We start from the raw sequence: 12,354 nt of genomic DNA, 5'->3' as shown, positions 1-12,354 counted from the left end.
TTTAAAATAAAAACATTGCACATAAATAAATTAAATGCCAACTTACGTTGGTGCTGTACCATGTAACTGCTGGTTAAAATGTCATCAGAGTGAAGTAGCAACAAGTGGAGCCTGCAGTACGTAAGACTGATTTGGTTTTATGTGTTAAAACGTTTCATGCATGATTTATTTTATTTTTAAGGAAAGTAAAACAAAAGCAGCTGATTTGTGGCATAAAGTTTGTTCAAATTTAGTTGAATTGTTCTAAAATTGACTGAATAACTAGTTTCATATTCAATTTATCATGACGTGCTGATAACAGTAAAGGTGATAAGAGTTTGCAACGGCTGGAGGGAAACAATCCCACCTACATCTTTCGTGCTATTTATATACTTAAGCACCTCAGTGGTGTCAGCTATGGGCAAAACCGAGTGGAATGAGTGAGGACTCCTCCCTTACCTGTCTGATTTTCTGTGGAAAATGTTCCCAAGTCTTTGGAAACTCTGAATGATCTCTTTACAGCTTGACAGAATGATCTCGGTGTGGCTGCAAGACTTTTCTGCTTTACTGTTGCAGCCATGCGTGCAAACGCTTACCAATGCAGGCCTGCTGGTGTTTATGATGTTTACAGGACACTCGTGTTCAGAGAGGAGAAAGGCTCACACAAAGTGATGTCAGATCACTGTTCAAGCTATTTTTATGATGTGTGGAAAAGAAAATCTAAACATATGACAAAGTAGAGCACTTAGTGCTGCTGAATAATGTATCCAATGCAAAATGCTTACACTCAGCGTTCCTTTTGACAGACAAGTAAAGTGATGGACTGACGTGGAGCAGACCTCAACAAGTATTGTGTTTGGATGGAAGCAATAAAAAACAAAGCCTATTTAAACTTTGCATATAATCAGGTCGATGTGTGTGTTAGTATCGAGATGAAGAAAAAAAAAACAAACTGAGCGTGCTGGAAATAATTACTGCCTCTAACTAGTTAAGTGGGTCAAAATCTGCATACTGTGCCAAGCAGCTCTAATGAGCGGCTGCCAAAGCAGTGTTCAATGGGAAAAGATTGAAGGGTGAAACTACCAAACAAACACTTACAGTAACTTCTGTTTTTCTTCTTCATATGACTGAGGTGTTTTAGTTTTTTAATAAAAAATCAGAATCGAATCGGAACAAAAGCATATCGACACAGCCCTATTAATTATGTTGTTTCTTTTTTTTAATTTATTTATTTTTTTTATAAGTATTTTAAGTTTGTATGTTGATAAATATAAGAATGGAGTTCCTCAGGGATCTGTTTTTGAGCTTTTTTCGAAACATCTTGCCTTATTTGCCCGTATCATATGAGAAAAAAATCTGTCATCATGGTTTTGTGGAGATAATTATATTGCTAAGGGATTATAACCTCTGTCGGAGGGATTTAAGTTTAGGAAAATGAACATCTTGAGAAATGTGTTTACAATGTTTTCAGTCTGTAAACACAAGCCAAGCCAAACCTGGGTGTCATTATTTAGCCACACATGAATCTTTCCAGCCTTCATCACCTTCATCCCATGAAGAATATTTTAAGGATTAAAGTTGATGTCTCAGAGTGATTCAGAAAAGCGTGTCCATGCATTAACTTTCTGTGGATATGTGATTACTGTAACAAACATCAGTCTGACAGCTGAAGATAATTCAGGATGAGTCCTCATTAAGACCAGAAAACTGGATCATATCACGTCTGTTCAGGGTCTGTTGCTTTATGAAGCTTTAAATGGTTTAGAGTCTAAATACGTTTCAGATATTTGGGGGAAATTAGGATTTTTCCCATTACATATTTTTTTATTTAATCCAGGAATCTTGAAAGCTTAGTTTCTGTCCTCAGAGTAGGAAATAAACGCAGAGTAGCTGGTCAGTGTTTATGCACCACATTAAGCCAAACCACACCACCACAATAAGCTGAGATTGTAGGACTGCTGCAATTACAGACCCTTCTAAAACAACTCTTCAGACGATCCTGTTCACCCTAGATCAACGTTGACGTAAACTAAAGGATGTTAACTAATAACTTTAACTCGAATCTATGTTGTAGTCATGGCATGGGGCAGAAGAAGAAATTAAAAGCTGATCTAATCTGCAAAAAACTGTTTCTCAATAAAGAAAAAAAGAGGCAAGAGCAGAGTGCTGAGGACGCCAGGAAGGCAGGTCATAACAGCTTTACTCTCTTATTTTTACATTACATTTTAGTGAATTTATCTTCATTTCAAATGACTTTGACTCACCTGCTGAATTATATTGAATGAAGAAATGTAATTAATTTTCTGTATTATTTGTTAAGTTAGTTTCTGTAGCATAATGGGGAGTCATCAGCATTCAGTTAGCAGTCCTGTATTATATCATTCTGATAAAAACTGAAAGCTATTTTAAGTAATTAAGTTCACTGTTTTGATGATTTATATATGGCACTAATTGCTCTTTTTGCGCGGATGTTTGAGGTTGCATCTTCCTGAGAATTAACACTGATGAACTTCTCTCACTAAAAATAAACATTTACTGAATTTTTTTTTGTTTAATAAATCAGTTAAATGTGATTCAATCAAACACAAAAAGTCTCAGTCAGGATTTACAACATTGTCAGGGGCGATACTATTAACAAAAAGATATTGAAAACGTCTAACATCGGGTTTTGACAACTGAAGGTAAAGCTCTGAATCCATTGTTTAAGCTGCATTTATTGATGCTAAAGCTAATAAGTACAATTAGGTGTCTGTTTCATCGCATCACCAGTTAGTGGCTCCAACTGTTTTAATTTACAAAAAACTGATTTTTTTATTTTATATTTGAACAGAGATAATAGCTAAATCTCAATAATTGTTTAAAGAAACGTGGTGTGATTGACATGCAAACCTCAGATGGTTAAAATAAATTAAAAAAAAAAAAAAGCAGAGTGCTGATTTTCAAGCACAAATCTCACGTAAAAGTAAATCTGCCTGAAGGTTTCTCAATGCCAACTCAGGCAGAAAAACTCAAATCTGTTTCTTTATACAGCAAAGGCTGCTCAAACCACCCGTGAAGCGGCTGTTCGTGGTCGCCTACCTGTCTTTGATGCTGCAGGTGTCGCTCAGGTGATGGTAGAGGTATGGTGGGTGCAAAGTCGGGGGCGTCTCCTGGAGTTTGTGGTAAACAAAGTCTGTCGTCTCGGTCCGACTCGCCCTCTGCCTGCTCAGTTATCACTCCCAGCTCTGGGAATCCTTCCAGCTTCTCACACTGGAACAGACCATACAGCCATTAAACACTGGGTTTTAATTCATGCTCTTTGTTTTCCACATCAACACTTTCTGTCTCGAGTGTGCTGTAAGGGAGCTTTTCCAGAACTGCACAGAGAAGAAGGCAGAAAAAACACTGGAAGGGTAAACTAACAGTCTGTCACTGAGTTAATAAAACCAGCTTCACATATTCATGTCTGTAATTTCATCAATCTGCTACTTTAGTGAAAATGAACAAACTATAACAAATAGAAATACAAATGGAAATGGCAGATTATTAAAAAGCTTGAACTACACACAGTGGAAGGAGCACAGTTGTATGAATTTGTCTGATGAAAATATAGATTGTAGGGCCAAAGATTTATTGTCCTTTTTGTGGCCTGGATTCCTCCTAGTACCTCTCCGATCATATATCAGCTGGTTTCAGCACTGTGCAGAGCAACTAAACCTTCTGCTGTCACATGATGACCATTCAGAAGAGATCAGGAAGTCTTGTAGATCCCTTACACCTTGCCTGGATCTCTTTTGTGTCAAAATACTGGACACTGATGTTTCGGATCAAAGCTTTTCTGAGAAACACAACAGATTGTCAGTTTTAGAAGTCATCACTGAGACTTGTACGGCAGTAAAAGTTGTCCCTCTCTGCCAGTAAGACAAGCTTTGAGCTCATTGTGTAAAACCCACACGCATTATTACTCAACACAGACAAGCTCGCTCAGTTGTCAGAGCTACAAAGCAAACGAACAGCTTTCTCCTCTGATTTAATCCGAGCATTTTAACTCAGATTACTTGATGCTTTTTTTTGTTTGTGCTCAGGCCAAGTTTGCATTTTTCCAATATTTCTGTGCTGGAAAACCATTTAATGGTTTTTGAACAAAGTATTCATCCTCTTTTATATCCAGTTGACTTTCTTTTCACTGTTCTGAAATGTCTGAATGAAGACAAACTTGCTCCTGGTTCCCCTTTGTCTTGATTAATAGTGCATATTAGAGCACATTTGAACATTTTCAGATATGCTCCACTGTGGTTTTTATCCCCAGAAAACTGAAATGAACTAAACCACGTGAAGTGCAGACTTTAATGGAAAATGTGCAGAAGGCTTTAAAATGTAATTATGCATCCCGACATGCCTGACCCTTTGCAGACTCATCAAGTCAAATAAGCTCTCTTGTTCTCACCTGCATTATAAATGTTTGAGGAATTGTTTTATTTTATCATGTGAGAGCTAGATATTTGACTTTACTAAAGGTTCTGTGGGGGATGTGTGTGATAAATATCCAACAAGGTACGTTCTGGCTCCTCACTGCTTCGCCATCTGTAAGCACAAATTAGATTTCATGACGGGACAGCGAGTGAATGAACTGATGAGTCATGATACAGAAATTTAATTGAGTTGAAACTACCGTACAGACTCGTATCAAACCATTGAGCCCATGATAAAAAGAAAAGCCATTAATATGAAGGAATGCTTTCAGTGCAGCTAGTCGCTGCGGCTGATTTATGCTTCTCCCCGTAAAAAAGCTGTTTGGGACAAAAGAGGTCCAAAACAGCTGAGATGAAAACCGTAACTGCAGAAACTAAACCTCCATAGGCCTGAAATTCAAGGTGAGAGTGGACAGAGGGGTCCAAACTGCGCTGGGATCTCCAGGGATCATCTGAACATTTGAGAGGAACAAAACAAAACATGAATCTCCCAAATCACAAGAACCAGAAGCCTGAGAGGAGAATGGAAAAAAAGAAGAGCATCGAACGTCGAATCGACAAACTGTTCAGCAAACCGAGTCGCTTGCTCAGCCGGGCAACCAACTACCCATCAGTCCTGCAGGTAGTCCAGTCCCTGTGGGATGGAAAAGCCTCAAAGACTGAAAACAGTTTGAAATTAGTCTCGTTTGTTTCCACTTACTTCAATTTGTTCTTGTTGACAGACTCGAATTACAGCTGGATGTGCTGCTTAGAAATGTTGCCTACTATGCTGTGCGTTTGCATGTTAATAACGTCTGTGCTTTGTCTTCCATTAATAAATCAGAAATGATAACCACATCCTGGAGAGGACCATTCTGGATTCACAGTGATGTCAAACCCACCTGGTGATGTGGATCTCATCCTTCCACCATCCTATTAAACCGAAATACTTTTAATGTACAGAGGGGAACATTGGAGGAAAAGCGCAGCTTTGACGTGTTTTCAGAACGGAACCTCTAAATAGAAAAAAAAATATATATATAAATCTGACTCACCTCCGGATGAACCGTCTTGTCTCCAGACTCCTCCTTGTGGCCGAGCCTCCAGTGCATAAGGATCCCCCTGAGCTTCATGTAGAAGATGATGGTGTTGCGTCTGAAGAGGCGGACCTCTTGCTGCAGCATGGCTCTCTCCTGAGTCCAGGACACGTCGTGAGTCTGAAGGCCCTGAAGCTCCAAACCTTCGCGCTGCCCCTCCAGACGCAAACGCTCATCCTCCTGCTGCAAAAAGAAAAAATGCTGAACAGTCCGCGCTTAGTTCATTCATTCACAGCTGTCATGTTCCAGTACTTTAATGCTGTTGCCGTGGTTTCACTAACAAGAGTTAACCAGAGACAATCATTCTGCAGTTTCAGGCTTTCTCTGCATGGTTTGGGGTTGATGGTTTGATATTTCCAAAATCAAAAGAAAAATGATGGTTATGTTTTAATTAAAAGAAAAGAAAATGTCAGAAAATGAGTTTTAGGATCATTTTAACAAAGCAGCTGCTGTGGTCTCTGAGGCCTCTGTATGTATCAGAGACTACTTGTAGAGTGTATTTATAACAATTTTTTGATTTTGTTTCCCCCCCTGAAATATTTATCTTGTGTTTGGGTTATTTTTCATGTTTTTTTTTATTCCCTTCTTGTGTTCTGAACCCCAGGACCTCTGTAAATGATTAATCAAATTTAAAAAAAAAAAGAAGCTAAAATATAAAAGATTCTTTTAACATTTTAGACTCAAAACAATAAATAAATAAATAGTAGATTTAATCACCTGTTTAGCTAATAACTATTCCAGACTGATTGACAGCTGAACCATTCCACCCATGTTTTTTTTTTCTTCTAAAACTTTCATTATATAATCTTTGGAAAATGATGGTAACATCAGTGAAGCAAGACTGACGCACTGTAAGAGCAGCACTGCAGCTGTCAGACTGAAAGCAGCACGATGTCAGTCTCAGTCTAAAACCGAGGACAAATTAGAATATCAACCTTGATGTGTTGTTAAAACGATGCTCAAACTTCACAAAGATCCAGTAGCATAGCAACAAAGATCCTGTTGGTCATCAAACTGCATCGTCGTCGCTCAGTACCTGAGTACCGGCAGCTTCCTGCTCCTCTGCTGTTGCTCGCGTCCGTCGCTCGTGATCCAAACGAAGCTGGACATCAGAAGCAGGCGTTTCCCGGAGCTGAACCCACAACAGCACAACAAACACTTAACCAACTTCTGGAACACGTTGTCACATATTGAGGTTTTTTTCCCCCTCATTTAAAGTCTGAAAGTCCATCTGGCATTTCAGGGTGAGATATGTCTACTTGATTAAATTTACTTTCACCAGTATCCGCTGCAAAACAAAGACACTTGCCGGGAAATAAGGATTTTAATAAAAACGTTTCAGACAAGTAATAAATATTTGCATTTCAAGCTGCACATTTCTGAGTGAGTTCACTACATGGTAATTCAGAGATCAAAGCTTGATGTTCACTTGGAAATACAATAAAACTTGTCAGCAACTTTTCTTTAAGTTAACAACTACCAACAACTTCTGCTTTAACAGAACTTTATAAAAAGAAAAGAGAAAAAGGAAACACGAAATACTGTCATAAAACAGTAACATAAAGACAGAGACAGGAGCTGCAGGACTCTCAGCAGACAAACAGCTTTTTATCACCAAAACATCTTTTCATTAATGTGTCATTTCTTAAAACACTCAAAACTTCCATCTAATGAAGCGAATGCAGCAGCTGCAACAGGAACTTGTGTGCTTTGCTTTACGACATGAGAAAACGCTTGTAGGGAAATGAGATGTTCATGTTTATGGTTCTGAATGTGATGATTTATCTTCAGATTTCAGTAAATCCTTCAAACCACCGCTGCCTTTCGCTCTAAAACCTCAAAGTCTCGACGGCAGCATTCTCTAATGTTATTCCTGTCCTCTGTCTGATCATCTACCGAACCGTCCAGCAGTAAGTTGAGCTGCTCGGTTTGTGCTGACCCTGAATCCCTCGCTGTCAGCCCAAAGTCAAATGCAAATCACACATGCCGACAGCGCAGAGCTAATCCTGCCACATCCGAGCTGCTTCTCCCCCCATTCATTCATTTCACCTCACAGATTACGCTGCAGCAGAAGGCACGAGGACAAAAAGAAATCCACACGAATGTACCATGATTCTGGCTGTAGTAGTTGTGTCACATCACTACTGCCAGTACTCTGCATTGCATAACAGCTGGCAGTTTCTTTATGAGCACAAGCATGAGGCAGCGATTATGAATCACATCGTCCTTTGTCCGTGCGGTCGCTTTATCAAACAGCCAAGGATTTAATAGATTCAAGAAATGTGCTGGAAGAGGTGTAAAACGTTTTGTCTTGGCACATCCGTGTGCAGACTGCAATCACTTTCACATGCATTAAATATGCTGAGTCGAGCCATGAAAGTGTAGCTGGCAGTGATGAAGCAGTGCCAAAGGACATCACCTCCGGCGCTGCGTGCAAACTCAGCTTTGATGCACTGAATGACCACTAAATCCTCACAAGTCATGTCAGTATAGTAACTATCTGCACACGGCTGCTGCTACATGCTGTTTTAAAGGGCAACAAACCACCAGCAGCCGGCAAATTTATTCCTGCAACATAAAACATGCGACCAACGTTGGCGCGTTACCTGAATTAAATGTTATTGACCTTTATTAAGTGCAATATCCTCAGTTGATAATTAAAACTCAAGCTGTAAAGCGGTGCATGTCACACACTTTCAAACTGATAGGGGGTTAAAAACAAGAAAAACAACAAAAAAAAGGAGAATAAAGGAAATAATAATAACCAAACCAACATCAGTAGCTGTGGGAGTGGATTTCAGTGTGAGCGTGAGTGAAGTGAACTTGTGTTTATCATAAAGTGACTGTGGCTGGAGTGTCACCAGGCATGCAGGCCTGAGTGGTCTTCTGATAAGAGAGTATTAGTTAAAAAATCAGCCAAATCAAATTAGTTGTGAACTGTGCTCAGATTGAAACAGATTAATCCTTCTTAATGCACTGAGGAAAATGATATAATCTAACCTTTACGCTTTAAATTTGATCTTCAACTGTAAATGCTATGAAATGCTTCACAGGTGAGCAACTTCAGTCAACACCCAAAAGAACAACTCCAGAACGTGGATTCTTATCTGGTCCATGACGACTTCTCTGTATTATCACGGTTTCAGATAAAGAAACCAAATCATATTCAGATACAAGATCAGAATAGCCTTTCAGGGGTTTATAGGTTTACAAGGTTTTGTCTTCCTACATACGACGGGTGATAAAAAAAAAAAAAAAAAACACAAAAAAGTGACATTATTATTTAATATGATGTACACATTACTTAGATGTTCATTGAAAGAACAATTTTGAGGTTTGTCAAAAGTGAAAATATTTGGAAATTCAGACATAAAGACCAGACTATTAAAATAATTTGGTCTACTCAACAATAGTCAAGTTTAAAAAAAAACAACAAAAAAACAAAACTATGCACACCAAGTTTATCAACATTACAGGAATGTTGAATTTAAACTGGTTGTTGCAGATCATTGCATAACAACTAAGAATCAGAAATTTTAAGTTACTCATCTCTAAACAAAACGTCATCCAGAAATTTCACTCCGTAATTCATTTTCCAACATCGTTAAGTGCAATTAAGGGTCGCAGGGATGCTGGAGTCTATTCCAGCAATCATTATAGAATATCTGCGGGTGAAAAGGGAGAATCTGGGCAAATTTCCAGAACCAGAAGCTTTCTAGTTTTTCTGCTCAGGCCAAGTAGCAAAGACCAAACATTTTTTTTTTTTTTAGCAGATTTTAACATTTCAGTAAAGAATACAAGCAGCAGAGTGCATTGGCTGAGATTCAGTGTAAAAAAAACATTAACTATTGTCTGTAAAGTATTTATATCCATCTCATACAAAGACTCATGCCAGACTGGAAGACTTAAACACTCAGTTTCCAATATTCAGATATCTGCCGGCTACACTAGGGGGCAACAAATATTGGATGCTCTTTGAATCAGTTTTTATCTTAAAGCTAATTGATTGGACAAAAAGTTCCACTTAATGTATGAAATGATCGTGTGTGAAAAAGATATGTGTAGACACCCTACGTGATGTTTTAGAGTTAATATCAGAAGAAAAAAAAGCTGGTTTGGTGCATCCAATCCTGTGCTGGAACGTTTCTGTGTCATGCTAAGCTTTGCTTCGTTTTGGAGTTGTTCTTTGGCGTTTCCACTGATCCTGCAAAGCTGCATTTCACAGCTGCTCCCCCTGACAGGAAGAAGCTTCATCACTCTTGCCTCAACCACATTTTGTTCTGAATCATTTGGTGAGGGATCAATCAAACAAAAGCTGCGTCCATCGCGACACATGTCCAGATTCATGCTTTAGATTTGACAGAAGGCCAGTATTCATGGTGGAAGGGAGATGAAGGAGGGAGGAGGCACTGACCTCTATTCTTAAAGCCAGGGGCCTGTGGTACCTAGTGAGTCCCGTGGCTCCCCTGCTCTGGGCCTGGACCCCACCCTGGCTCTGGTTCTGGGGCTCCACGCCTCGCTCCTGTCCTAGACGCCACTCCAGCTCATCCCTCTGAACGGACTGTGAGTGACGTGGAGAGGGAAGGGAGGGAAAACGGGTGATGGGAAGAGGGTGTAAGGGAGTGGGATTTGGGGGAGAGGGGGTGGGGATAAGGGGTGCAGGATAGAGGGGTGCAAGTGGTGGTGGAAGTGTTGGGGGGGACATGTGTGAGGTGGATTGTGGACAAAAAAAGACAGAAGACAACATACAGGGTGAGGGGACAAGAAATGAAAGCAAGCAGGGGGGGAACAAAAAATACAGAATATGGGTAAAAAAAAATATAAGCAGAGGAGGGGATAAAAAAATAAAAAAATCTACTAAACGATGTGGAGACAAACGGACTAGAGTACGAAGAAAAGCGCAAAGAGAAAAACCAACTTAAAGATGACGGCGTATGAGAGAGATGAGAAGAGAACGAGAATGAGGATGAACAAAATCATGGGCTGAAACATCTGGCGGGAACACAAAGAGGAACAAAGAGAGGGAACCAGGGGGGAAAAGAATGCAAAACACTTGTTATGAAGCGCATGCAATGAGGGATACATGAGTCCAAACCAACAGCTGAGAGATACCACGGTAAACTGCACAGCGAGAGCTAGCATGCTAAAAAGGTTCAACACTCCTGTGCACAGCTGTGTGTGTACACTAAGAACAGTTGTATCTTGAGTCTGTGCGATGCACACCATTTTCAGATGATTTAACTTAAAAATAAAAAGAAACCTGAGGCCTTATTTGGAGTTTGAAGCAGCAACATGCCAGCTGCATCATTGCTATAACTGTTCCTAGCTAGCGCTGAAGTTAGCATAAAAAACAAAAGTGTTCGCCAAAGTGTTTTTTTTTTTCTTTTCTTAAATTGGGTTATTTTCCATACATTTCCAAAAAATAATGACTTAAAACTGCACCAACAACTTGCTTTTGAGGCAGTTTTATCCCAGTGTAATCAGGATTTTTGAAAAATTAATAAGCAATGTGAAAGATTCAGCTTATTATTTTAAGTGTCTCAAAGAGTCGTAAAGTTGGATGTTAAATGGTCTGGTCATTTAATAACAAAAAAAAAAAAAAAACAAAAAAAAAAAAAGATAAATCTTTGGTTAATTATGAGAAACTGAGCTGCACTTTAGGCTGCCAAATTTCATGCTAGCATCTTGAATAAAGGGCAAAATGTCAAGCCGTCCTATGAAGTTAATGGTTTTGCTGTAAACAAGTACAGCTTTAAGATGTTTATTGCTTTGCAACAAATAAAGCAGGCAAATAACCAGTGAAAAGCATGTGTGTAAGACATCGTAATTACAAGTGTTTCAATTACCACTGAAGCTAACTTCAGAGAAAATGTAATAATGTTCATTTCAAGACAAAATCAATGTATATTAGAGTAATTCTGACTTTAAAGCTTTTGATTAAAAGCTCCACAGCATTTGGCATTCATGTCCCTAAAAACATCTGAAATAATTTATCTATTTTTTTCTAATGAGAGGTAGAGCAGAACATGAGCAACACATTAAGCTGGATCACTTTTTCTCAAATTTGCTCCAAGGAAAGATGCTCTTTCGAAGTGTGTATGATTTTTAATGCAAGATCAATTATCATAAAGGTGCAATCCATCTATTCATCCTTTTTTTCCATACCTGCTTATTCCTATTCCAAATCACAGGTGTGTTGGAGCCAGGTCTACGGTCCATCATAGGGCCATAAGTGTGAAATGCAGAAGCAATACTCCTTATGAACTATTTTAACACATTAGGTATATTCTCTACTTGTTTAAAATAAATTTAAAAAAAACCCACAAGATAATTGTAAGGAAATGCATCTATTATTGTTCGTCTGGTGAATCCATTTCTGTGGTTATCTTTATTCTGTTTTCATTACATATAAAAATCACTGTACTGGATTACATGTTGCTGCTTCAACAATAGTTTTTGCTCTTAATTTAAAACATTTTTAACCTTCAGCTGTACTCTAAAGCTTTATTGTTCTGAACAGACAATGAACTGTTGATGCAGCAGTCAGCTTTGACTAAACCACCCAGCTTCACCCAGACTAACCAGTGAGTCCTACAGGCAGAGGAGTAAAGCAGAAACAAGTCATTGGATAAAATGAGCATGGAGGCAGCTTCAGTCTATTATCGCTGCAAAGCAGACTGGGCTTTTCAAGTGAGAAATGTTTGAAGAGCTGTTTGTTTTATTCCGTACATCAGTCTAGCTGATTAGAAAAGAATCACAAGATGTCTGCCTGATCATGCAACACAGAGATAATGAACCTGCTTGGGGAAAGTACACTGCATTTTGACATGTTGACTTACACAATGCGG

The 12,354-nt window shown here is 38.9% G+C and overlaps 1 protein-coding gene across 1 annotated transcript in view; it reads right to left on the bottom strand.

Annotated features, from left to right (window-relative positions):
- Positions 1-12,354, bottom strand: part of mtcl1 (microtubule crosslinking factor 1) — a gene marked incomplete at its 5' end in the record, with an annotated part of 79,736 nt that overhangs the window by 23,196 nt on the left and 44,186 nt on the right. The window contains 4 exons of the mRNA XM_079243428.1: positions 3,058-3,228; positions 5,465-5,695; positions 6,543-6,638; positions 9,921-10,067. Coding sequence (XP_079099554.1) covers positions 3,058-3,228; positions 5,465-5,695; positions 6,543-6,638; positions 9,921-10,067 — 645 coding nt within the window. The remainder of the gene's footprint in view (positions 1-3,057; positions 3,229-5,464; positions 5,696-6,542; positions 6,639-9,920; positions 10,068-12,354) is intronic.

This window comes from Telmatherina bonti, assembly GCF_933228915.1.
Source record: "Telmatherina bonti genome assembly, chromosome: 7".
Classification (NCBI taxonomy): Eukaryota; Metazoa; Chordata; class Actinopteri; order Atheriniformes; family Telmatherinidae; genus Telmatherina; species Telmatherina bonti.
This window is presented reverse-complemented; position numbering and strand designations above follow the sequence as displayed.